General features: G+C 45.0%; 1 protein-coding gene across 8 annotated transcripts in view; it reads left to right on the top strand.

The window, feature by feature from the left end:
- The window catches only part of CADPS (calcium dependent secretion activator), a 210,823-nt gene extending 184,549 nt beyond the window's left edge, over positions 1 to 26,274 (top strand). For all 8 annotated transcript variants that reach the window (XM_069028361.1, XM_069028360.1, XM_069028367.1 and 5 more), the window contains 4 exons: positions 770 to 802; positions 3,399 to 3,506; positions 22,181 to 22,285; positions 24,941 to 26,274. In XM_069028361.1, coding sequence (XP_068884462.1) covers positions 770 to 802; positions 3,399 to 3,506; positions 22,181 to 22,285; positions 24,941 to 25,120 — 426 coding nt within the window. In that variant the 3' untranslated portion in view covers positions 25,121 to 26,274. The remainder of the gene's footprint in view (positions 1 to 769; positions 803 to 3,398; positions 3,507 to 22,180; positions 22,286 to 24,940) is intronic.
- The last annotated feature ends 1,492 nt before the right edge of the window (positions 26,275 to 27,766 follow it).

The following is a 27,766-nucleotide window of genomic DNA, read 5'->3' as shown; positions in this document are numbered from 1 at the left end:
CTGGGGTGTGAAATGTGAACACAACTTTCCAACCAGCCCAGCCACAGGCATTCATGTGCAAAACTTCTCAAAAAACCCTCAGCCTAACAGAGCATCACAGAATGGTTTGGGTTGGAAGGGACCTTAAAAATCATCTCATTCCAACCCTCCTGCCACAGGCAAGGATACCTTCCACTATCCAGGTTACTCAAAGCCCCATCCAGCCTGGTCTTGATAATGTCCCAGGCTGCAGCATTCACAACTGGGGAAGCACACCATGGGCAGGACAATGGGAAGGGAGCAAAATTAGGGTCCTTCAGGTGCTTTCTTGTGTCTAGCTTGGTGCAGGCCCCTGCCAGACTCACCATGCCATCATGCCCCTGCTCCCAGAGGAGCTGCCATTGCTCCTGGGATACAGCTCCCAACAGGAGAGACATGCAATGGCTTGGGAGACACGTGGCATCAGGTGGAGAGGGAGGCCTCCAAAGAAAATAACTATGTCTTCTTACGAACCCCGTCTTCCCCCGCTCGCTGAAGTAGATGCACAACTCCCACACTATCATCTGTTGCTATTAGAGCTTTAGCAGCAGTCAATTTACCTCTCCAAAAAAAAACAACAACAAAAATACCACCCTTTTAGACAGGAAAGTGAGTTTCATCACCCTTTTCAACCTACTCAGCATTATGTTGTCCCAAGTTTTGCTGGAGATGGTCTTACAGAGTTTAAAGAAAAAAACAAAGACCTGAAAAGGTACTGACGGTGTTAACTCTCCTTTTGTTCCTTTTACAGGTGAAGGCTGCTTCCAAATACGTGGATGTACCTGTAAGCACAATTTAAACAACTTCTGTCACAGTAATTTGCATTGTGCTCTGGTTTATGGCATGTGTAGCAACCCACATTATGCATTAACAGCCAAGACTGTACCGTGGGCCTTCATACTTCTAACATTTGAACTGGAAAGGATATCTCCATTATGTTAATAATGAGCAGTTACCCTCTTATGGAGACCTATGAGGCTGTTTAGGCAACAATTTGCAGATGGTGTCAAAAAGGTACCATATTTATGCAATTGGCTTGAATCACATTTGAAAAAAAAAATGAGAGCAGTGCATTCTGTTAATTCTTCATTTGGACTTGTACAAATACAGTATAATTTCCAAACAAAAAGTCCAGACATGTTACAACTGAGCCAACACACATCTAACACATTAGCTAATCTATTTTATTTTTGTTCTTCTAATTGTCGGTTTATTTTACTTTTTTGGAAAATGACTTTTTTATTACTTTGGGGAAATGGTGATGAGCTAGAAACATGTGTTTGGGAAATTGTTAATGAAAATAATTTTTTTCCATTTTTCTGTAATTGGTGTAGGAAAACTGTACATCGTCTCCTCTAATTAGACCTTGATTCATAAGGAAAAGAGCCCTTAACGTTCTTAGACAGAGCACTTAACTTGCCAGAAATTTACATTTAAATTAAGTTGAAGTGTAATATATGAATGTTGGCTGGAATAAGGGGTTACTGTAACATTTACAGGCAGAAAGATCCTGAGCAACTGCAAATGCAAAAAAATAGATCTTAATATACCACACCAGTTCCTGCACCCAGTTAGACTGGGCAGTGGAAATGAAGAGCAACTCAGTTGAGTTTGATGATGTGTATGTATAATGTGTGTATATTTAATGCAGGTGGATTGCTCTGCATGCTTTCATATGACAATGTGACAAATTTATCAGACGTCTTGGACCACATCCTCTGCATTTGGTGTTTCCATCCCTTTAGCCCAACCTAAACATTCTCTACAAAATTATCATATCTTGAGCCTAGCATGGAAAAGACAAACTCTTGAACAGTAAGAAGTGTTGCTTGGTTTAAAATACCCCAATGCAGATCTTGGCATCCTGTTCTCTTGGAGTAATAAAAACAAGATTTTGAGAGCAAAACTCAGAATTTATTTCTTGCCCTGAAAATGTGGAGATCCTTCAGTTGAAATTCCTAGTTGTTTCAGTGCATCTTAAATATTTAGTCATCAGAAATTTGAGCACAGAACAGTTATTTTAAGTAAATTCTAGGGCAAAGCATGTCCTTCTCTGAGGCCTCTATGTTCCTGGAAAACAAAGCATCTCCAGGGAAATAATCTCAATAAAATGCTATGTAACCTTTTCAAGCTTTTCCAAAAGGTTTGTACCTGGGACACCCTTGCAAGGTCTGCAGCAGGGTCTGCTCCCCTCCTTGAAGCCAGACAGATGCTCTAGTTCTTTGTGTAAATCAGAACAGAAAACATTCACCTGGGTTAGCTTTCAATTGTTTCCCCACCTGGCCCTGGAGACAAAGCCATATTACAGTGGCTTCCCTTGACAGCTTCAACATTTTTAATGAACTCAACCAGCAGACCCACACAGCTCCCAGACTGGTGCAGAGGCCACCCCATGGTCTGTGAGCCACTGCCTTTCCAGGGGAAGGAGAAAGAAAAACCTGTTTGACTAGAGGACAGAGGGGAAATCCTGGTGTTGAACAGAAACCCACCACTTAAATCTAATTCCACAAATGTTAGTTAAATCTAATTCTGCAATTCTGTTGCAATTGTCTGGGTACAAACCAATCCATCTAATCCTGCCTTGGAATGGGCATGATCAGCAGACTGAAAATTGCTTGGAAGTGTAACACTTGACTACTGCCACGTCTGTGTTGTCCTCATTGTTTTTCAAATTAATACCTTGTCATTGTTGCAGTAGGTGTTAAGAAATGTCACTGCCTTTCCAAGGGCCAAGCACTGGCCCTTTGCTTGATAATTGTTTGCTTTGTATTAAAAAACTCCCTTCCTACTGCTTTCCAAACTGTCCTCATTTTCACCCTGGAAATTACATGGATGTGTTAACTAACTTCAATTTACAGTGGCTGACAATCCTATCTTGCAGAGAAATGATACTCTGTGATCTGAGGTAAATCACAGTAATGGAAACTAATGACACTAGTTATTAACAAACTTACAATGTGCCACACAAATTTAAGTTTTGTGGCAGCTCTTGTAATGACTCGTGTTACCATATTTTAATGGGTTACCTTTGAGGTAAGTTTGAATTCAATATATCAAGCAATGTGAACTCAAACAAGATTTTTTTTTAAAGTATTTTCCCATCCAGCTGCTTCAGTTCCCATTTGCTTTAAAGCAATGCTGTTATGTCCAAAATCTTGCATACTTGTAGGTTACTCTTTAAAAATCAGTTAAATTCTGCAGAGAGCTGTAGAAATGTGACATCAGGTAAGTGTCCATCAGGTAAGGAAAGGGTGAATTGCAGAAGGACAGCAAGAGATGGAAGAGAAGAAAAAGCAGTGATGAGACTGGGCACAGACGAGTTGCCCCCTGCATCACTATTCATGTTTTTCCCTCTCTCTTTTCTTCTCTCCTCCATGCAGAAGCCAGGAATGGACGTTGCTGATGCCTATGTGACATTTGTCCGCCACTCTCAGGATGTCCTGCGTGATAAGGTCAATGAGGAGATGTATATAGAAAGGTTATTTGATGTAAGTAAATGCCCTCTCCTATTTGGACACCAAGCAGGAGAGACCCAAAATGTGACAAAATAAGACAGGAGGATAAGTCACATTTTGAGAAAATTTATTGGCTATACCTTTAAAAAAGAAATCTTTCCTTTCTTTCTGACTGAGGCTTGTATCTGCTCTCTGCCTGCTTTAAATCTCTACTCTAGTCCACTGTGTCTTAGTCTGTGTGTGGATTTTAAAGAAACAGTATCTTCTAAGAGAGCTCTTTAATATGTTTAAGCTTGTGTAAATTTCTCTCTATCAGAACATCTCAGTCATTGTTCTTACTGTTAAAATTTGAGCCACGTTTTTGGCAGATGTGTTTGCTAAGGGTCATCTCTTCTGCACATTTTGCATTATTTCATTGACAAGCACTGCAAATCTGACAGCAAATTAAACATACTAAACTTTAATTTTAAAAGCTATCAAAACAGAACTGATTATGAATGGACTTTGGTGTAAAGGAGGACCATGTTGTGGTGCCTGACACTAAAGGTAAATTTGAGACATGGTCTTCTTGTTCAAGATGGCTGGTAGGAACTGACCCAGAGGTTCGCAGCTAATTTTCGGTTGGACAAGATCAGTTTATTGGACTGTGAGAGAACAGTGACCTGTGATGCCTGGGTTTTTTAGGTTTGGATGCATGTTAAAAGTATCTCTGTTTCTGTTGCTCTTGTTTTGTTACGGGCTTTCTGTCCTTGTAGCTGTTCTATAGCAAAGGTTTTCTGTTGATGACCATCCTGCAGCATCAGTGTTTCAGTGTCTCTAGGGTATTTGTCTGTATCTCAATTTTTGTTTGAAGCAGCTTCTTTCCCTACTTTCCTTCCTTCCATCTCTCAGCAGTGCCATGTCTCAATCTCCTGGTCTGGAACTCTAACAGCCTTCTGTGCTTTCTTTACCCACTCTTTTGCTTCCTCAGTGTGCAGGGAAAGCTGCTTTCTCCCCATCCAACCTCCTCCTTCACTTGATACCTCTGTTTCTGCACATTACCTGTCCCTCAGAAACCTCTTCTTCCTTTACAATTCTCACTCTTTGTTTCACTAATATCTTACCAGATTAAAATGGAACTTATCTCTCATGTCAAATGTTTTATCACATTATATCAAGTGGCATGAATTAAGAGTCAAATAATCTTACTGTGTACATCTACTAGCATGACCCATACCCACTGAGAATGCCTCATTCATGCACGGAGCACAGCAGTGCCTCCTCCAGGCTCGGCTCGTGCTCGCTCTGGGGAGAGTTTGCAGCGTGAGCACCAGACGCAAATCACCCATCAAGCAGGCATGGGGAGAAAAAACAAAACATAAAACAAAAGACTGTCGCTTCCATCTGCAGCAGGCCTGCGAGTGCATTGCTCGTTTGTGTTGAAATTTATTCCACGAGCAGTTAAATTTCCAGAGCTCATCTGGACTGTTCTTTTCAATGCCCACACTGCCTTTTCCCTCATGCTTTCCCTATGAATCACAGTTGGTGTGTTTGTACCCTTTTGGGCCATTATTTCCAATTTTCAAAAGGCTGTAATTAGCACAAATATTGATTTCAGTTTGATCCACTCATACTTGGTTTTACCAAGCTATATTTTAAACAAATTAACAGTTGACATGAACAAAAAAAAAAAGAGCAGCTACCTTGGTGGAAAGCAAAAAATGCAAAACCCTTCTTTCCCTCCCTGACTTCCTCCAAGTCTCCCTGATCCATGTGGAATTAAATAATCAAGGATAGGGTTTTTACATTGCTCTGCCTGTTTTGACCTACACTGGCTGCAGGCAGGAATTGCAGCATGTGGGAGCTGTTCCCATTCCTGCTCCTATTCATGTTCCCATTCCTCTTCCCATCCCAGTGGGACAGCATTGGGATCTAACACCACTGGAATGTTTGCATGTGTCTCATGTACATGAGTGTGTGCCCATGAGCAGGGCGAGCTGCGGGGCGGTTGCTTTGCAAGGAGGGAGTGGATTGTACTGAGCCTTTGTCACCCAAAAATTGGAAATATATTTTGAGCAGTCATGTATCTTCTTTGTCAGGTTACAGCTGAAGGAGCTGGCTCCTGTGGTGAGCTCCCATCATGGCTCAGGTGCTCCTGGTGGGTCAGCACCAGCACAGGGTTTTTACATGTGGGTCACCAGACCCCGTTTAAGTTGGTTCTGTGTTCATCCATGTTCAAGTAAAGGCAGGAGCAAGTGCTTAACTCCATTATTGAGCTTAGACACAGCCCTGCAGCTCTTTGCCCCTCTCACCTAACCCAGCAAAGCAGCATGGCTGTGGGGTCTTTAAGGTCCCTTGATCTTATTTTCCAAGGACATTTTAGGTACTAACTACCTCTTTAATAAGAAAGAGAAGAGGAATAATCAAAAATTATATTTATGATGCTGAGTTAGAGTTGGACCTGACTTTTTTCCCTCTTCCCCCAGCATGGCAGGGGAGCAATCCTCTTAGCTGCAGTTTCTCCAGGCAGTGAGATTATTAACACTTTCATTAACACATTTTATTAACACGTTCTCAACTGGTTTAGTGCAGTGGTGCTGGCTTGCCCCAGCCAAATCTCAGTCCAGTTTAGGATGTTGTATGACAATAGGGGCAGCAGTGCCAGCAAACAGCTTAAACCTGCCTGCAGGCAGGTCCTGTGCACCCAGTGGGGTCACAGTAAAGACACTGACAGTGTGGGGCTACATCCTCTTTCTTCACAGTCCTGAGGAGTGCAGGAGCAGCGGTGCACAGTGCAAGGTTGTCTATTGCACATTCCGTGGGGTTTGAACTCCTGGGATATCCCTAATCCCTGCAGTTCTCTGCAAGCCTGCCCTGTGTTTCCATTTATTCCCCATTTGTTTCCTCCTGCGAGCAGAGGCTGCAGTGTGTTAGGCCATGTCCCCAGAGAAGCTGGGTTAATATGTCTTTTCTTGGCATTTGCCGTGATTTCTTAGCTCAGAAACCATCTCTCTGCCCCTGCATCACCTGACTTGCTCATGCCTGCAGAACAGGGCACTGCTCTTTGGGAGATACTGGTGTTTGAGGCAGATTATTGTTATATTTCTGTGTGGTCTCTGTGTTAATCCTCTTAATTCTGCAGATTAGTCAGGATGGGTTTTCTCCCCTCCCTGAAATAGAGTCATCTTAATTTTAAAAATCTGTATTCTTGGGATCATTGAATGAACAGATTGATTGTGGAGTTCTGCTGGTAATCAAAACCTAACTAGCTTTTTGGCAGTGCTGTTTACTGCAGAGTTACATGACTTATTTACTTGGCCTGGCTCACTAATTTGATAACATTTAAAGCTAAAACACTGTAATAAGGCCCATTGGTAGAGAGCAATGGCAACAGAAGAGTTTCAGAATAGCGTTGTAGCATCCGATCCCTGCACTCCTGTGCCTGGCTGGGTGCTTTGGGATTTAAATCCCTATGGTACTTTGCACACAATGCAGAAGGATCACAAACTCTGTGTAGTGCCTGATAGGAAGTAAAATTTTTTCCCAGAGAGGGGGCAGAGTTGACATGCAGAATGGAACTTTTTATAGGAACAGTGAGGCAGAACCAAGTGGGTGTATCTTAAACAAGGGAAAATATCTTCAGAGTGATCTTGAGTCTTTAGAGCAACCCTGCAAAATCCAGGTCCTCTTTGTCTTAGGTCACTCAGAATTTCATAGGATCAGTGTTTATACATCCATCATTTTGTCTGTAGGCAGTGGGAATTTTACTCGTGAGGGTTGTCCCCTTTGGCAGAAGTTACTTCTGGATCCAGGTATGTGTGTATATCTTTACAAACACCCTTAGATACTCACAGTATAGGTTTCAACCCATCACAGCATATATGATCCAGAAAGTCTATGACTGACTAGTAGACAGTGTGAATGCCAACCTTTCTTCTTCATAAATTGGTAAACACTAATGTAAAACATAGGGTGACTGTTTCCTCCCCAGCCACAGCGAGTAGCACATACACAAAGGGCTACTGAATGTCAGGTGAGCTCCCCAAGATCCTGTAAATTCCAGCATCCTGATGCAGTCCCTGAATAGTGCAGATGGCATTTTTCTCTCTGATGATTAATTCAATATCTTACCGGAAAAAACAAAAACATGCTTTTGATATGAGAGATCAAAACACCAAGAGAAGCTCCTAAGATTGCGAGGACCTAAAAAAAAATTAATTTCTTTTTTTCCTCCTTGTACTTCTTGAAGACACCAGCCCGAGTAGAAGATAAGGATTAAAACAGATGTGCTTAGTGCTAGTTCATCTGCTTAAATCTAGCAGTCTCTGAGATCAGTGATTAAAAAGCCGTCTCTAACTTTGATGAAATCCACTGCAATGGTAATTCTGTGTCTCTGATCGCTGTCTTATGGGCCTCATGTCTGCCTAAACCGGACATAGAAAACATTTCACTGGAGATGATACATGGATTATATGGGTCAATTATACACTTAATCTGCCTTCTGGGGATTAAGTGTGCATGGATTGACCCCGCGTATTTGGCTTGTCCTTGGCAGTTATCAGATCAGGAAGGTTGCCTTTACCAAAAAGTCTGGTAAGAACTTAATCACGCAGTGATACTGCCCGCCGAGGTGGCAGCAGCCACCGTGCTTTTTGCAGAAGGCAGTTTTACCACTTCACTGTCACTGTGAGTGTTCAGCTCCCTCACTCTGTGTCACAGCTGGGATAGCAGACAGAGAATTTACTCTGGAAACAAGAAATGAGCCTGTTCTTCTCTGCAAGACAGAAACGGCTCTTAGTCTTGATGGCAGGCTGGGTTTGGCAGGGTCTGGCAGGTGTAGCAGGGAGGGCACTGGGGAGACCGGGGTTTGCTCTGCCCTGGCCTGTCCTCGGTGCAGAGGAACAATCACTCCAGGTCCTCTCCCAGCGGCAGAGGTGAATCCATGGCTCATCAGCTAGAGCAGCCAGCATCTCCTTCCCGCCACCTTCAGGGAGGCAAAAGCCCCTGGCTAAGGCTCCAGCATCAAATCCTGTCCCTCAGGCTCAACTGAGTTGGGCTTTCGGGAAACCCCAGTGCTATCCCAAGGCTGATGTTGCATCTGGTGGATTTTCATGGATTTTGGATTTCTTCCCTCAGGAACCCAGCAGGAGTGCTGGGCCTGAGGACATGGTGCAGGATTGTCGTCATGTTTCCAAAGCAAGCGGCCCTTGCTGGTATCTGACCTCTGAATATCAGAGATGATGAGTTACAAGGATGCAGGACACTGTGTGAGTCTCAAGACTACAGCAAAATCCTTATACACATTTCCAGGAGCCTGAGTGAGCATTTGTCACTGGAGGATCCACAGGGAGCTCAGCATATGTTTCAGTACCTACACATTCGGAGCCTGATAGCACACCTGAGTACATTGAAAAAATACAAAACACAGCTAGATCAATTAATTCAGCAAGTCCTCTGCAGACACTGAGGCATTAGCTTATTCTTAAAATCAAAGCTTTTGCCCTCAGCAGGGTTACTCACTTGAATTCTGGCAGCTCCTTCAAGGCGTGCTTGTAGGATCATGGCATCTCTTGCTAGACCGCAAGCCTTACACGGCACAATCAAATGCCAAAACAGAGCCCTTCTCACCCTCCCTTCTCCTTCCCCTCTTCGATCTCAAAAGCCTGGTTGTGAGTCAGTGGAGCTACTCACTCTGAGTTAGAATTACTCACAGGAGGCCGGGTTGCAGGATCAGAGGAAGAACGGATATCAGGCTGTGCGCTGGGCTCCCATCTCATATCTGCTTATAGCCACACTCACTGCTTTCTCTTAGACAGACAACAACCTGTTTCCCTCCTACACAGCTAGACTGCTCATTAGGGCACTAACTCTCTCCCACTCCCATCCTGATATGGCCTCCACTGAGCTATTTCTTCTGCCTTGTTTTTTGCTTTTTTTTCCCCCTCTCCTTGCTTCCGGAGTGAGTTGTGAAATGAAGACAATTAGGCACATTGATCTCAAGGGAGCGCAGCTTACCTTTCCCTCCCTGTGCATCTTTGGAGGAGCCAGAGCTGGCTTGGCAAGGCTCAGACCTGGACCTGGAGCTGATCTCACTGCAGGACTTTTGCTAGTAAAAAAAATTAAATTATGGTGGCAGTTGTCAGTATATCTTCTAGGGGACAAATTTTCTTTGTCCTGAGAGGGCATAGAATACACTGTCCTGCTGCCTCTTTTTCTCCCCATGTGCCCTCTTGGAGTCACACAGGAGTGGGAAGAGGAGCTTAGCACTGACACCATTCCTTGGAGACCTTGTCCTCTGATATTCCCCTCCATGAGCTTCACATGGCCCAGGCATGCATTGGTGCATGGCCTCTGGCTCCCCCTCAGCAAGGCTTCTTTCCTGAAGTGCTCATTTAAGTAGGCTCCATTTAATTTATTTTAGGTAGAGTCTTAATAAAATAAATCCTAGATCTGTCACTGGATTTTACATGCTTGAAAGGGGTTTTTTCCCCTCCTAAATGTCTTTATCAGAACAGCTTTCCGTGTTCCAGTAGACATTTGGTTGAAGACAGTTAATTTGATTTCTTTTCCAGAGGAGATTTTCCATTAATCATTCTAAGAAGGCAGACTGATTGCTCCATTACGTTAAGGTCAGCATAAGCTTGCTAACATCATCTGCACCGTGCTTTTGAGCATCAGAGATTTGTGTTTTGGGGCTGGCACTGAGTGAAAGATCGTTTCTTTCCTGGTAGATGTGAGTAGCCAAGGTTTTGGGGAAGCAGGAGCATGGAATCCTCCATCCAGAGAGAGCCTTTTTCTGAGCAGCCTCTCTGCTCCCTGACCAGGAGCTCTCTGCACATTTATAACTGCGGACAAGTTACACGGTGCACTCTGAGCTGGAGCTGCCTTCCAGCTAAGTTTGAGAAGCTGTAGCTAATTGGAGCACCAGTCCTGTGGGTCGTCAGGGAGGAGAGCCTGGAGGAGCTGGTGAGCCGCAGCCCACGCGGGTCCCACCTGTGTGCAGGGGTGCGAGGAGCGTGGGAAGGGCCGAGATGCCCCGGTGCCCGCAGGTGTGCGGGGCTGACCCCAGCCCGCTGGGCCAAGCCGGCAGCTTTGCTCCCTCCCTCTAGGCTGTGCAAAGAGCCTTTAAAAGAACTCTCAGTGCACACAGGGAGAGCCAAAGGCCCCTGCGCAGACAATGACGAATTGTCTGATTCCAGCAGCGCCTTCAATCCCTCTTTTCCTTTTCTCCCCCTGCATCCCAGCCCCACACAATTGCTGCTCTGCCAGTGCCAGCCAGCGGTGCGTGCCAGATTAGCCATCCCAAGTCACTTTGGTTCTCTTGATCTGCGGCTCTTTCCTTTCCCGGTGCTCCCTTAAACCTCACCCTGGATGTATGATATCAGCATTCAAAAATGCCTGGTGGGACTCGGGCAGGGAGCACACTTCGTCTGGTGTTTAACCCCAGGAAGGATACCAGGGGAACTGCTGCAATCAGGGCCAAGATATCCAGCCAGCCTCTAGCTACTTTTTTGGAATTTGCCCACTATAAAAGAAGCAGATGAAGTTTATCAAGTCCCACTTAATGACAGCTTCCAATTTAAACTGATAACAAGTATAATGAAAGTATTCCATAGCATGTGTTGCTGTGCATCTTACTGAGCAACTCTGCAGCCAGTTTTACCATCACTGCCTCACACTAACAGGGCTCTGGAATCAGGACAGAAAAATATTTGTGTGGATATTGTATTTTACTAGGCTGCTTTATATAGAAACTCAGATTTTAACATGTCAACTTCATTTCTTTTTTGAAAAATGGAAATAAGCAGAGAATATTTTATAGGTTAAAACTGTATTTGAGAACAAACATCTATACAGGAGTGGTTTTGTGTGTGTGTGCCTTTATAGGTTTTTATGCAGAAGCTCTTTCATTTAGGAAAAGGGAGGTCTGCAAATTCCTGCAAAGCAGCAGGTTTTTGGGGATTTAATTTGGCAGTTCCTAGTGAATGCTGTGCACTTTGCAGAGCTGTATCTGCAGTGAAGGAGAGAGAGCTCAGCACCCAGAGCCCACCTGGCAGTGTGCCCAGGCCCCCACTCTGTGTGCAGGGCTGTGGGATGCTCCATGCCAGAACAGCCTGGAAAGGCAAGGTCTTCCAGTTCAGAGGTTCATGTAGCCAGGACAGGCTTTACCTGTTACCTAAAGGGAGCATTTTCTGGAGGTGTATAATTCAGTGTGTAAACAGGATTAGGACTGTCCAGTTTCAGAAAATGAGGCACCTGCTAAGGCACTCAGGCTGCAGACCCGACAGGTTAAAGCATGGGATGCCCCTGGTTTGAGGACATTGTGGATGGGAGAGAATTTGGGGGTGGCAGCTGGCTTCCTTCCCAGATCACCGTGAACACCATCTCCTGCACCCCCCTGCCATGGACCAGTAGTTGTTTGCACAGGGGCCTCCCCTGCAGTTTTCTCTGCCTGCTGCCCTCCATCCAGCTCTGAGCAGCACGTGGCCTGGTGGGTCTGCCCTCCTCAGAGTGAGAGCAGCAGGACATGGCTGGGATGGATTCAGAGATGATCTATGCATGGGCTGGTATTGGTGTTTGCTCTCAGCAAACCCCAGCAGATTGAGACCAGGACATCCCTGGCTGTAGGAAGAGAGGAGCCAGCATTGCGGTTGCTTTTTCCATGAGATTCTCCCCAGGGCAGAAGGCTCAGGGAGTCACTGGCACATTCACCCATCAGTTCTGCCGGGGATGTGAGTGTATGGCTCTTTGCTAGGCAGAGACTTTGGTGTCTGGCTAGCAGAGCAGACCACCCTGGCATACAGCTCAGGGACACCTGAATGAGTACAAGGCATCATATCCCCAGCATCAGAGTTGTCCCCCCCCCCCCCCACCCGAAGGAGCAGTAGTGTTGCAGATCCCTTTCTGCCTATGTCCCTGCTGTGGGAAGCTTTTGCCTGTGTGCTGGGAGTGCACAGATTGTCTGCAAAGCGACTGAGGGTCAGCACAAACAAATCTGCACCCACCCTGGCGTGTGAAGTCACCGCTGCACAGGACACAGTAGGTGTTACTGGTTTGTGCAGCACCAAGAGCAGGGGCTATTAGGGATGAGCTTCTTGAGCACGTGTTTGTTGGGGACCTTGGCACCACCAACACAAAAGATATTGATCCTCCCTGTCCTCCCTGAAAAGGAATAAAACTTTGGGTTAAGAGCAGGGAGAAATCTGCAGCAAGGAGCATGAATGTCAGGCTGTGCCCCTTTGGAGAGCAGGGAATTTGTGCGATCCCACCAGCACAGGCAGTACCCCTGGCAGCCCCATCCTCCCTCCCATTAACACCTGTGGCACCTGCTGAGCCCCGCCAGGTCCAACGTCCAGCCAATTATGGGTGAGGTGGCAGCCTGAGCACACCCTGGAGCAGAGATCCCCAAGCAGTGGGTGCTCTCAGGTGCCATATGTAGTGCAAAAAGCGTGCGGCACTTCCACACGCTGGGGTCTGCACTCTGCATTCATTCTGAATGCTCTTCCCTGTTGGAAGGCAGAGCTCTTACGCGATTCAAAGTTGTTTTGTGGTTTATTTTTGGGAAAGGGAGGAAAAAATAATGTAATTCGGGAATGCCATTTGCATCCTAGACAGATGATGAGTCACTCTGGCTAGCAGCTTAACCCTATTAGGCAACGTTAGGGACTGTGACTTTATTAAATAATAATACAAATTATTTTCATATCAAGAGCCTTCGTAACTTCCTTGTATTGCTACATTGTCAACCAGAGTGAAATTTCGTAGTTAAGGAATATGAAATAGAGTAAAAGGCATCCAGAATTCACAGCTCTGGGGTGGATGTTGAAGAACGCACTGTGTGTACTTGCAGTGATAGCATTATAGTGGTACATAAAATACCAGGAAAAAAAGTACTTTTGCTTCAGTAATAGCTCTGTGTGAGTGTGACCTGGGAGACTCCAGACTTATTCACAAGGCTTTAGTAGAACAAAGTCTAAATTTTATTTTAAGAAAGGAAGACCCCAAGGTTTATGGGGATTTTTATCAAATTGCTAGCACTTTGCCAGATCTCTAGAATTTAATGTGGAGTTTTATAGAGAGGTTTAGTTCAGAAAATGAGGGTCATGTTGCCTGCTGTGAGGACCACTAGCCCAGAGCCCTGCTGAACATGGCTGACGGAGGCTTCGCTCACAGGGGCGAGGTGCAGACATGGGGTCCACAGTTTGGCAAAGGGGTCACGAATCCCAAACACTGACGGTTCGTGCGCGCGGTTCCTGAACATACCAAGGCAAAGACCCTGCAGATAAGTTAAATTAGCACAGTGCAATCTGTCACCAAAACTTAGATTTATTTTCTGGAAGATACTTTCCAAAGGATGTGAATGTGGGGGTGAATCACCTTTCTACCAGCAATCCGAGGGCTGCCTGAAGCCCTCCTGGTGCTCTGCCGTGTGCTCCGTGGAGCTACACTGACAGACCTACTTTTGATGTTGTCTTCTCATACCTAACTTAAAAAGAATTATGTGCCAATTATGTGCCATAGAAAAGCTGCATCATGACCGGACAGCATTATTCTCTGGCATGCGGCGGCATAGCAGGACGATAACTCTTTATTTACTCTTTGTGGATAATGTTCTGTTCTAGTCTTTGGCAATAGCAAGACAGCATCTGATATATACAATATTGGTGTGTATCCAATTGTTTGTGAACATCCCAAGTTTTGAAACATGGTTGTGAGAGAGGAATATAAGCTTAAGCTTAAAAGGCTAAAAAGCAGAAAGCCCCACACGTAAATGCTATTATACACTTAATGAGGCAGGGTTTAAAAAAAAAAATCAGCCACACAAGTTGGTTTTATCAAAGGAAATGTATAAATAACAACCAGTGATTCAAAGTGCTTCACAAAGGGAAAAGCAGGGACGGGAAGCTAACACTTCACTTGTGGCATTCAGATAATAGTATTTACTACACTAATCTTTTGGGCTTAGCAATTGACAATCAATATATTATTATCAACAAGCGTTAACGCAAACAAAAAGCTTCTATTTCTTTTTTTAACTGTTCCCCTAAGTCCCTTAAATTTAATTAAAACCAGACAGCTCTCCTTCTAGTACAAATTAGAGTTAAAATCATATTAAATATTTGTTCTATGGGAAAACAAAAGTGTCAGCTTGTGCTACCAGGTTTGGCTGTTTCTTTTTTTCTCCTTTTTTTTTTTTTTTTTTTACACACAGAGGGGAAAAAAAATACCAGCTACTCAAAGTTAAAATAAAGTCTCTCTCCCTCCCTCCCTCCCTGTCTCCCAAGACTACTGTCTATAACATGTTGTTCCTTATAGAAAGTGGGATATGGTGGCATTTGCTTGATTAACTTGCTCGACAAAAGTGACAGCTGCTGTGGGTGCATGTAGCTAAGCTGCACAGCGCAGTTCCGCCTTTGTACATCTGTCAGCAAAAAAGGAGGAATAAAGAGTGAAAAGAGACAAATTGGTCCCAAAAGGCAATCCATTCAACTCAGGAGGTTTGCTCTATTCAAGCACTCGCTGGGAATCTCAAGTGCTAGGTAGCTTATTCAATTTCATTCATTCTTTAGAATGAGCCCACAAGTGTTTAATTTCTTATTCTGTTGAATAAAAGGGGAGCTTTTTTTATTTATTGGAAGCATTAATTGTAAGACTAGCTGATCAATGCCTGCAATATTAACTCATTGCTTATTTTATGGTTAGCTGTGTGCTCCGAGAGCTGCAGCCACTAAACTTATTTCTGTAACATGGGCAATGTCACACCAATTTTTCTGCTTCTGGAAAACCCGGGCACTCACAGCAACATCGTTCTCAGTGCCCTGAACCTTGTCCCCCGCCTGGCATGGGGGAATAGTCCAAATCTTTGGCAGGTGTAAATCAAAGGTGTTGCTATGTTGTTATTGGTGCCACCCATGGCACCAGTAATAACCAATGAGGCCAGGACACAACCAAGACAGATGCTCTTTGCCTGGGGGTTCTGCCCTGAGCCCACTACAGGTTTGACCCTCTGTGCTGGAGGAGGTTTTGTAGCTCCAAATGCTGAGCTGCCTTGGGGCGGCTCTTTGGTCCCCAGGGAAGGGCAGGGCAGGGGAGCCCGTCAGCAGGGCTCTGTGGAGTAATATCCAGAGCACAGTATGGATTTTGTTAAGTAGTGGCAGAGAAAGCTGATGAACAGACGGGATGGGGTTTGTTGCATGGACAGGTCTCTGCTTGCCATCCAGAAAACATACGCTTGCAGGGGAGAGATGTGCCTCTTCCTTCTTCATTGTGTGGCAGAATCTATCTCAGGCTCCTCATCAACACTGGGGACCAGAATGATGTTTGTCCCTGAGTGCCTGTGGCTCTTCATCCACATTGGCTCTGCCACCTCCTTCTCCAGGGTCACTGCCATTTATCTTAACTCAAGCATTTCAGACACACTGGTGTCACTAAGGCCCTGTCCCTGCTCTATCCCCACTCTCCCAGCCTGGGGCAAGGAACATCTTCTACAGCAAGACAAAACCCAGATTTCCAGAACAGCCTGAAAAACAGCTGGGGCTCAGCTCTGGCAGCCTGGATGAGACCTTGCTAGCACTAGTTGGGAGCAGGGCAAGAGTCACGCTCCAGCCCACCACTGCCCTTACCCACATCCAGCGTCCCAGCAGAGCTGGCCTTTGGAAAGGGGATTGCATAAGCTGCTGTGTATGTTCATGCTGGGAACATCTCTTTATTTCTGATAGACAAGAGTAGGAACTGCATTGGCTGTGAGACCCTGTGTTTCAGGCTTGCCATCTTTACCAAGTTTTTGGAACAGCAATGACTGCCTGGGACCAACAGCGAAAGAAACATTGAAGGAAAGTGGAGAGGAACACTTCGGTGGCCACAGAAGACTGAAGGGACAAGAATGATCCTTCCATGACTGCCATGGGGCAGTCTGGGCTTTGGGTTGCAGGGTTGCAGCCAGTTCTGGTGTACAAACCTGTCTGTGCTTCTGGGCACACTGGGAGCAAAGGAAGGAATGTGGTGCCTGGGGCTGGCAGGCTGCTCCTGAAGAGTTCCTGCTCCCACTCTCCAAGCAAGTCCTCCTCCAACACTGGCAGCTGTGTTCACAGGGTTGTTCCCAGATAGCATGTCCCTGCACTGCTGTGGCTGCATCCCTGCCTTCCCTGTGGAGATGACACCCGCTCAGGTGAGGTGGCTGCCATGAATACATGTGACAACGCCGAATACCCAATTTGATCTCAGGGCCGCCCAGGACTGGGATGGACACGGCTCTGTCAGCTGTCACCTACTGTCAGCAGTTGTAAATCAGCACAGCCTCACTGTGCCTTCCACCAGCTGAGCTTCTGGCCCATTGGACAGGGATGCAAATGCCAGAAACAAGAGTTGGTAATTTTATCTTTTTTTTTTCTTGGCTGATCAAATCACTTTGAGCTGTTGCCTGAAAGCAGGTTCAGTTTTCCTTTGGGAAATAAGACTCACAATCAGCCTCTTCCTCTCTCCCTTCCTACCTCTGTGGTCCCCTCACTTTGTGCTGGCTGGCTCAGGGATGCTGCGGAGGCGTCCGCCCAGCATCCAGTCCCTCATCTTTGAAACACCTTGAATTCAAGGGTTCATTTCAAAGCTGCCTTTCAGCATTTCAAAACAAGCCCATGTCCCAGACAAAGAGACCAAGCCAGCCAGCATTTGGAGCCTCTTTGTGCAGTGTGTGTCACAGTTTTAAATAGATTTGCCCTGCTTGGATTGGTTCTGGTTGGAAAGCGAGCACTGAAATGAGAGGTCATAGGGGAGAGTTACTATGGTAATTGAGTAGTATCACCAGTAGTTTTGCTCTTATGATCATTAAAGCACATAATAATAGACAAACAACAGTGGTTAAAGCAAGCAGGTAGGATTACTATGTTCTTTTGTCAGAAGTATATAATGTCTTGTAGTCAGTTTTAAAGACTTCTCAACTCCAAATCCACCCAGTAGTCACCTGCTGAGTAATTTTGTATGCCTAATCTCTAGCCCTTAACTACAAGCTTTCTGCTAATTTGAGGCAAATGGGTATTTTTGACACTAAATAGGGCAGTAAAGAATCCCTGACCTAGAAAAACTCCATTCCAAGGCACTGAGAGAAGAAAAATATTCTTTCAGCATCCCTGTGAGACCTTTGGAATGACGTAAAATAGCTTTGACTAAACTGTGTTGCAGCCTTCGATTAATGGTTTGCAGAAACTTGCTGAACATCACTACTACAACTTCCCCCATAAAACTTGTCGCTTCAGATTGCCATCAGCCACCACAACAATAATCATTTCATGCCTATTGCTAATTGCAAGCACAGCTGAGGCTCAGCAGGGTGCCCTTGCACAGTCCCAGGCCTTTATACCAGCCTCAATCTGTTGTATGGCACTTGTTCACACACAAAAAAACTACCAGTAAAGGCAGAAAGAGGCAGAGTCACAGGTTCCTTGTAATCCCTCTGCTACCCTGCTGACAACCCAGCCCTATAAGCATTCCTGGTTTTGTCCCACTCTTTACAAAAGCTGAAGTGACCTTAAGCTACTAGTAGTATGTAAGCTTTTGAATGAAGAATACAGCTCCTTCAGGTGCCTTAAGAAGCAGTGTTGCATCTGGCTTATGAGATTCTGTTTGCAGCACCCCTGCAGTGAGCTGTGGCTTCCTGTAACATGTAAAATATGAGTGTGAACTCAAGGTTCATGGCAAGGAACAGGAGGTCATGTTTCCATTCATCTCACACTAAAGAAGATGGGGGTATGCAGATGTTCCTGGGTATGTGTAATGACACCACCTCCCAGAAAGTGCAGGAACCCAGCACAGGGATGGCTTTTGATAAAATGTGCTGCATTCAGTGTGCTACTTGCAGATTTATTCATACCAATTTTTACAATTTATGTATTCAGAGACAAACTTGCTATTTCAGAAACTTATTGATCATGTTTTTGCATTCAAAAAAAAAAAAAAAAAAAAAAAAAAAAAAAAAAAAAAAGAAGGCAGAGGGCTGGGGAACAAGGAAGCTTATTGCTCAAGCTGGTTGGGGTGTCAGATGGGAAGCCATGGAAGTGCACCTTTTGTAATGTTCCAGCTCCTCTAGTACCCATCCTAGTGCATCCCAGCCAGCCCATGGCCCACCTCATCTGTGCAGCCTAGCACCCAGCAATGAGGGTTGCTGTGAAAGACAGGAGAACAGGAAAGCTAACCTGAAAGAGGGATTGACTTCCTGTCTGTACAAATACAGTATCTGCTTGCAGTGACTGGGCTCTGAGAATACCCAAAGAGTGTCTGCATTTCCTCTGCTGGAGGCTGGGTCATGGTATGCAGCCATGGGGCTGTATTTTGCCTCTGACACAGCCCTGCTCCTTTCCCTGCTAACATCCTGCTGGAGGAGTGGTACCCACCATGCATCCACAAGGATGCAACCTCCACAGCCTGTCCTCTGTGCCCCCAGACTGAGTGTAAATGGTCCCCTAGGTGAGGGACAGGAATGCCAGCAGCACCAGTAATGTGTGTGTACTACAGTGACTTATATGTGGGATTTTGTCCATGGGCCTGGACCATCAGTGAGGTCTATTCGTTCTTTGCAACCAGACGTGAGGAGTTTTTTTCAGAAAATATATTTATGGTATTTGCTTTGGTGTGCCCATGCCACAGCTGTGCTGCAGCTCCAGAAATGTGCCTGAAATGTGTTGCAAGCCCCTTGGCAAAGCCCCAAAGTTCAGTATTTGGGCTGTGACCTCTGCACCTTGTCTTTGGGGACAAGCCACAAGGCTGGAGCTGGATCCCCAAGGGGACCCTATGTCCCCAGCATGGACCCCACTGCCCTTGGGGAAAGCAAGGTGGCCAGTGTCCCCACAGGACCACTCTGTTCTCTTTTGTCTGAGATGATCACGTTTCTGTTTAGGAGCATTTGGCTTTGTTGTTGTTTTTTTAATAACATAATCATATGCAAATGTTATCTTCTTTGGTAGGTTAGTCATGAATCAGAGGGCTTGTGCGTCTTATAGCACATCAACACTAGTGATAGCTAAAGGGAACATTTAATTTATGGGCTAACTTATTTTTATGAATATGCAGGGCTTAAATTCAGCAGTTGGTGTGTGCTCTATGAAGTGACGTGACGGTTTTGTGTATCAAGATCAATGAATTAGACTTTGTCTTTTTCTCATAAAGCAGAAAGTCTTTGGAGTAAGTTGGCTTTGAGAAAGAGAGCTCCTTTCATGCAGCTGAGCACTACGCCTGGCTGAGCCCTTGTCAGCCGGTGCTCGACAGGGGAGGGGTGTGATTCACATTTGGTTCCAAGGAGTTTGCATCTCCCCAGAACCCAGAGTGTTGAAGTGCCCTCCAGAAACACAGAAAAACATTTCATTTTGCTTACTCTGAAGGTCTCGCAGCAGCAAAGTCACCTTGCCAATAACCTCCAGGCAGAGGTTGTAATTTCTGTTTGGGATCACACAGCCATGTGGGCGTGTGTGGCGTTGGACAGACAGAAGTGGCAGGACCTGCCCTTGCTAGGGACTTCTCATCTCATGTAGAGTTGATACAAACACCCAGCAGATTGTTCTGTGGAAGATGGGAGGCAGCAGGGGAAAGGAGAGGGTGTGTGTATGTAACACACGGTTGTGCCCTTCCTCTGGGGGTTCTGATTTGAAGAGATAGCAGAAGGAGAAGGAGGTGTTTGGCTGACCTGGGCATCCATGTGCCAGCGCAGCCCTGGATCACAGCTAATGTCACCCAAGAGCATGACTCAGTTAAGCACTGATTGCAGAAAAGCAGCATTATGAACATTAACAATTTCTCTGTTTTGCCTGCGTGGGTCTGCAGCATTTCATGGGAACCCAGGCAGATCCTCCAGTGACAGCAGTTGCTCTGTGCCACCCCACCACCAGCTGGGTGCTGGCTGTCCTGGGTCAAGGTACCCAGGGTATCAGGGGATATTTAGGGATGCTCTGACTTCTCAGACTAGTCTGAGGGATTGGAAGGTATGAAGCCCCACCAGACCTTCATGTCTCCTATTCTTGTCAGGTCCACACCAGCTACCTAGGTTGCTTCACTCACTGTTCAACCCCAGTCTGATGCCAGGACCTCAGGTGACAGCTGAGAGCTCCTGCTTGCCAGTCTCAATTAGTCTCATCCAAGCTCTGTCCTGGAGATGAAGGGTCAGGAGAATCTCTGCCACAAGTTGCACAAAGTGTAAGCATTGAGCATGAGGTCATCACATGCCATTTCTTCGGTGACTCTTTCATCTCCTTGTTTCCTCCATTTTATATAGAGGTGGTGTAGAAATTAAAGTAGAGGAACATCACTGGAGTTGGGGGGAAAACCCTTCCCCGTGCAGCTCCCAGGGTGCTGCCATACAGTACAGGGATGTTTGTTGAGCACATATTTTTGTGGTGTAGGGCTGGTTTAGCTTAGACTCGTTTGTTTGCTTTGGTGAGCCTCGTGCTAACTTGTGGGTGCCAGTGTTAAAGGATGGAGGGTAACAAATCAATGGCCTCAGCTTTGCAATTACAGAATGTTCAGTTGTCTCCATTCCCCTGCTGTGCTGACAGCTTCCTCAGCCAGCAAGAAAAGGGCACGTTCTGTGTCAGAGACCCCCGACCTGAGGGAGCAGTGAGGGGGGCAGCAAGACCTGAGTTGGACTGGTGTGAGGTTTCAGGCTTGTTGGGAGGCAGCTGCATCCCAGACTAACTTGGATGGTGCTCTATGAGGATTTTTATAAACTGGTCTGGTGGGGTTTCTTTAGTATTTTAACTGGTTCTAGATTAATTGCATCTGGTCTGCAGTATGGGATTTGATCTCTGCGTGTAAGAGAGATCACAAGAAGGATGCAACTGTGCATACAGAGGTGTGATGGGTTTTTGCCTGCTTTGTAACTACTCCTTGTGCTGAGCACTGCAGGGAGGTTTTGTGGTTCCCCACCCACCCCCAGACCCTGCTTTTCCTCCTCTCGAGGGCTTGCTGCTCATCTGTGTGGCATCAGACAGGCCATGTCAGCCCTGCGTGAGCAAGGCGCTGATCCACAGCCCATCGGAGCCTTCCTGCACTGCAGGAATGGCAGGCTGCTGCCACACTGCTGCGAGCCTTTTTCACAGACAAGCAGCACAGTTTCAGCCCCTGGAGGGGCCCTGTGAGTTCAGCAGCTTGAAACAAGCTGATTGCTGCTTTTCCATCTTTCATAATTGTGAGGGTGAAACCAGAGCATTTCCCACACAGCCTGGGCAGACACCCATAGGTGCTTACATCCTTCCCCCTCAGCCAAACTTTGCCCCACATGAGCCTCCCCTCTGTTCACCCTCAGGGACCCAGACTCAGCCTGTGGCTGTTTATGATTTAGTTTGAAGACGGTAAGTAACCTGATGAGTGTGGGACTGACACCCTTAAAGGCAGGACTGTGCTCTCAGTTGTGGGGGAAACAGGTTGAAACATGGCTTGAGCCTAACACACATCACTGCTGGCAAGTGCCATCAATGGCAAAATCAGATTACAAAACCTTGCAGCACTACTGGTGGCCGTTACCCTCCTAATAACTTTATTGTTGTTGTTGTTGTTAAAATTTAAAAGCTCATGCATGGAAATTCTATGTAAGAGCAGATGCCTGTCTCCCCTCTCCATTTGTGGCCCCCCATGAGTGGGCTGGCAGGTGGGAAAGGTGGGTGTGAGGGAGTGCTGGGGGCACCAGTGGCAGTCGGGGCACCTCACACAGCCCTGGCATGATTGCTAGAGAAGTCGTGTCTCTCTTGCAGCAATGGTACACCAGCTCCATGAGTGTAGTATGCACTTGGCTGACAGACCGCATGGACCTGCAGCTCCACATCTACCAACTGAAAACTCTCATTAGGATAGTAAAGGTAAGGCACCTGAGGTGTTCTCAGTACCCCTTGCTGTCGAGAGGAGCATGTGTGTGTGCCTGCATGGGTGTGGCACGTGCTCGTTGGCAAGCTGTCACTGGCAGATAAATTAAGGTTTCGTTAAAATTCTTTAAAAGAATTAAGACAGCTGTGTCTATGGCAGGTAGCACTGGATAAACAGGAACTCCAACTGCATAGAGATGTAAAATACAGGTGTGCAAATAAGAACAAAGATTCCTTGCATTAAAAACAAAAACCAGACTCTCTTGCTATTTGACCTTATCTGTACAGTAAGTGCACCAAAATTAGCCTTTTTGTGGACAAATTAGCTGATCACACTAGTGAGCTCTGGTGTTAAAATGGGTTAAATCAACCCAAAGTTTTTAACTGTTTTGCTAGAAACATTTAAGCCCAGCTATGGCTTGTGACTATTGTCAGAATGCATGTAAGATTGTTCTCATAGTTAATTGAAGTTGTTTCTTTACAATGGGTGTATATAATCAACTCTAAGAGATTGCAAAGGTGAGATAACATACCCTGAAAGTAGCATTATTTTTCCCTTAAGTGCACGTGCATGTGTATATGTGTGTGTGCATGCCTTGGACTAATGATAATTATTTCAGTGTGAAATCACAGTGGTTTACATGAAATAATAAGATCACAGAAGGGGGTAAATATATTTTTGATCATTTTAGGTTCTATCTAATGCTTTTTGGTCTAGTATTTTATAATGTTTATGGTCTTGCATGCAGTGAACACATTGAAGGCATGAATAAATTAAAACTGAAATGTATTAAATGTGCTTTTCATAACTGAAAACAACAGGCACAGACAGATTATTCCTACTTGTCAGCTAGCTGAAGAAAGCTTTTTGCCTTGTGCTTTATTTATACCAATATTACATTCAGAAGCAGCTATAACAAAACCGAGGACTTTCTGAAATAGCCAAACAGTAAATTATTTCTATGCAGAGCACAGAGCAGAATTAAATGAACAACAAGACCAGAGTTTTATCTCACAGAGTCGAGAAGTTTTTAAACATAAATTCAAATAAGAGATGTTAATTGTAATAACAAGGGAAATATGGGAACCATGGAAATACAACTCCAGTTTGAGGTGAAGAAAGGGAGATTTAAGAAGTATATGCCCTGTGCTTATATTTATACATCAATAATTTCTCCAGTATCCTGGACTTAGTTTATTTAATCCCTATACTGTAGGTAGGATTGTTTAATATGGAGCATTCCAGGAATGTGTAATCATGTCTGTGGATACAGGCAATAAACATCCTGCTGCTCAAAGAGAAATAACTGGTATTAGAGGCAGGATGAACATATCCAGGAGCAAGGGAAGTTAGTTGGAACAGAGCTCTTATATTGCTTTGATATCTTTTTAGACCCCAGCCCACCCTATGCAAAGCTCCCCAGAGCAGCCCCGCACATCCCTGCTTTGAAGCTGCCCAGCCCAGCCCACAAAGGCAGGGCTGGAATCACAGAGCTGTAATTTGTTGTCCAAGGCACCCTAAAGGGACCTCTGCCATGCCAGAGTGGTTGGTGGCCAGCAGAGATGCTTCTGCAGGACCTCCTGCCTTCTGATCAACAAATCAATATGATTTCAGAGAAGCTTCTTATGGTTTAAAATACACTCCACTCACACATTTCACAACTTTGACATTATACCCTACTTATACACGTCACTTACTTATACATTTTACTTACTTATCTTCTACTACCTAGACATATTACCCCACTTACACATTTTCTTACTTACTTATACCTTTTACAACTTTTACCTAATACAGTACTTACACATTTAACTTACTTATCTTATACTACCTATACATGTTACTCTACCTATACTTTTTACAACTTATCCATAATACAGTACATATACATTTTGCAACTGCTGTGCATGAGTTCTCACATTGCTTGATTGGCTTTTCTATTTTGTCCATGAGCTCCACACATACTTTTCTGGTAACATGATTGGTTTTAATCCAGTGTGGCACAGTCCTTTTTTATCTATTCCTTGCTGTCCTGGTATTTAGTTTTTCAGCTTTTTCTTTCCCAATTCAGCACAGTTTACCTTTCAGTCCTTGATGAATTCCTGAGGGCTCTAACAGGCTGGGCTTCTGATCCAGGCGAGCAGCATCGAGATGATGACAGCAACAAAACCCATCCAGTGCTCAGCAGCTAAGTTAGTCCAGGAAATCCAAACAATCCAGCAAAGACCAGGAAGCAGATATAAACCTGCCCCACCCCTCTTGTTTCCCCTCTCAAACCTTCAGACTGGAGCTTAAAAACCCTTTTGAGGCTGATGTGCTGCAGCTGAAGGTGGAAAGGCCAGGTGAAGCTGGTGAGGGTAATTCCAGCCTGGTCCCACTCTGAGGGCTCTGGTAAAAATAATTTAAAAGGGTTTGGCTGGGGCACACTATCAAGGTTCACGTACTTTACAACAGTTTCTGTGGCCTCTGCACTTCCCAGGTGATGCAAAATGTCCCCAGGGCTGGGATTTCCCTGGTAGCCCAGCCTCTCCCATTAGTGGCCCCAAACCCACAGCTTATGGGCACAGGTTGACTCCTGCAGCAAAGCAGGGGAGCTGGTATTGGTCCTGACCTCTCCCTGTCTCCTTCCTCCATGCCTGTCTCCACTTCAGAAAACGTACCGGGATTTCCGATTGCAAGGCGTGCTGGACTCCACCTTGAACAGCAAAACCTACGAGACCATCCGGAACCGGCTGACAGTAGAGGAGGCCACAGCGTCGGTCAGCGAGGGCGGGGGGCTCCAGGGCATCACCATGAAGGACAGCGATGAGGAAGATGAAGAGGACGACTAAGGAAGCTGGAGCACCGGCTGGGGGTTGCCTGGTATCCATGCATGTACCTCGTCTGTAACTCAGTTAGCCACATTAGGAATTTTTAGGTCAGCTCTAAATGCCCATGAGAAGTTTACCAATACAAATGCCATGTTAGCTGTGTGGTAATAAGATTAGCACCTCTCTTTGATTCATCAGTTTCCTAATTTCATATCTATATGTTCATAAGCAATATGGAGCACCATTGTTTAATACTGTTAATGGAAAAACTACATAGAAAACATGCTAGGTGTGTCCCTGTTATTAAAGTTTAAACAATGCTTCATTAATGTACTGTATATACATTGATGGTAAATTGTTGTGAAGATGAGTGACTCAAGTCCTTTCATTTCTTTGTTTCTCTTCTGTGGATGCCAACTGCTTAAAATTAATTTAAAAAAAAAAAATCTTTGTTTTTAAAAGAAAAACCAGGCAATTACAAATGATTTTTTGTTCTCTCTGTTAATTTAAAAACCAGAAAACAAACAAACCCAGACAGCCATTTGAATCATTCTGCATCCTTGTTAATGTACCAGAGGCTCTTCCCTTCAATATGCAGTTAACTCCATAGAGACTTCATCCCAAAGGATTAGTCATTCTAATTGCCACACCAGATTAATCCTATCATTATGGATATATCATGCCACATTACAAGTCCAAAGCAGTTGTTTTATGTTGACGTTTGCTCCTCTAAATGTTGCATTTTTGTTTAAATTTCAAATAACTGTGTATGTACAAAGACAACTTTAATTACAATCTTAGACTCTACAAATGTGTTTATAATAATATATTGAATATTTATTTCCGTAGATTGTAGACATAATTTACAATTCCTCTGTTTCACAATGGTTTTTATATATGTCATGTACATTGCATTTTGACCAGTAACTGCATGTCCATCAGTTCCTTCTCCAACTTTTATTTTCTGTGTAAAATAGTGATCCATCTTGCTTTTTTTGCCTTATACAAGCCGACAGTTGTAAAAGTGTGAGAACTGTGGCTTCTCAATAAATAACTATTCAGATGTCCTAATAATAAATTATGGAGTCTTTTTATGTCTGCCTTAGAAAAAAAAACAAACCAAGCTGAGATGTAAGAGCCCCCACCTCTCAGAATAAAGGCATTTTGTTTTCTCATGGGTGTTCTTTAGTTTATTAATTAAGAAGATGGTTTCCTGATTTGCTCCCCAAGGTCAGGATTGGGAGCACACAGTCTGTTCCCCAGGTATAAGGGTATTTCTGCTATGACTGCCACAGTTGTTTCCACCATTATCTATGTCCTATGATTTGTCCCTGGACATCTAATTGATGTCTCCTGTGGTTCAGCTCCTGTTATTATATGGCCATCAGCCTTACCCAACACTTGCCTTTCTTCAAAAGGCCTCAGTTTGTACTTTAACTTCTCCCAAAGCAGCCAGCTGCAGTAGTACTTAGACACACAGGGCAGAGACAAACCGTGAGTTGAAATTAAATTAAAGTCTGGTTTGATGGAAAACGTGTCTAATGAAAGCACACTTGAACCAGATGCCCAGAGAGGTCATGGATGCCCCATCCCTGAAAGTGTTCAGTCAGATTGGATGGGGCTCTGAGCAGCCTGGTCTAGTGGAAGGTGTCCCTGCCCATGGCAGGGGGCTTGGAACTAGATCATCTTTAAGGTCCTTTCCAACCCAGTCCATTCTGTGATTCTCTGTTAGGCTGAGAGTTTTCTGAGAGGTTTTGCAGTCCCTCCCTCCCATCAGCCGATTCACAACAGAACTGATTCCTGCTAACCCAGGTCTCAGTCATTTGAGAGAGCAGCAGAAGAACTGGGGTGCTTTACCCCCAAACACAATGACCTGTTGCCAGCCTGGGGAACCAGGACACATGTTCATCCCTCACAAATAAAAGATGGGCAAATAGAAAAACATCCTACCTGGATGAACCTTCCTGACATAATGAACAATTAAACTAAACCATATTCCAGAGCCCAAAAGATGTGAGACCCACCTGGACATATGGGAGGAGATTGGGACCTCTGGAACTGCCTGTGAAGAGAGTGTTGATTCCCAGATGGTGTTGGGATAATTATGGAGCCCAAAGCATATTCACCTGCAGTGCTGGATTTTTGGGTCCCTTCCCTCTGTGTCAGAGTTTAGCATCTGGCTGTGGAGGTGCTGTGTAGCCCCACCTGGATGGCCACACCCTACACATTTAGCATCCATCTTTCCCAGGTGTCCTACATACACCACCCCCTTGGAACAGGGGCATTAGCAGGAGTGGGCAGTGGATGTGCACATTTAGCACATTTACATGTTGAGAAGCCATCTGATGCACCAGAATAGACAAATTTTGAACCCTGACTGTAGCCCAGCTGACTTGATTTTTGTCTTGCTCTGTGCTGCTGGTAAGAGGGAAGCATTGCCAGAAAAAGCTACTTCTGAGGACTTAGGCAGGTATATGGTTTTGTGACCACTGACACAGGAAGCTTTGCCCTCTTCTTACCCACCCTTCATATGTGCAACTACTTGGCCCGGAGTCCGCAGAGGAACTGGGATAGTAGTTGAGTGTTTAAGTCATACAGAGTCTATCAAAACCAGTTCAGATGCCTCTGCATGTTTGTCACTGGGATGCGCACAAAAAACTTCTATTC

Source organism: Aphelocoma coerulescens, chromosome 12, assembly GCF_041296385.1.
Source record: "Aphelocoma coerulescens isolate FSJ_1873_10779 chromosome 12, UR_Acoe_1.0, whole genome shotgun sequence".
NCBI lineage: Eukaryota > Metazoa > Chordata > Aves > Passeriformes > Corvidae > Aphelocoma > Aphelocoma coerulescens.
Note: the sequence above shows the minus strand (reverse complement) of the source record. Positions and strands in the feature narration are given on the sequence as shown.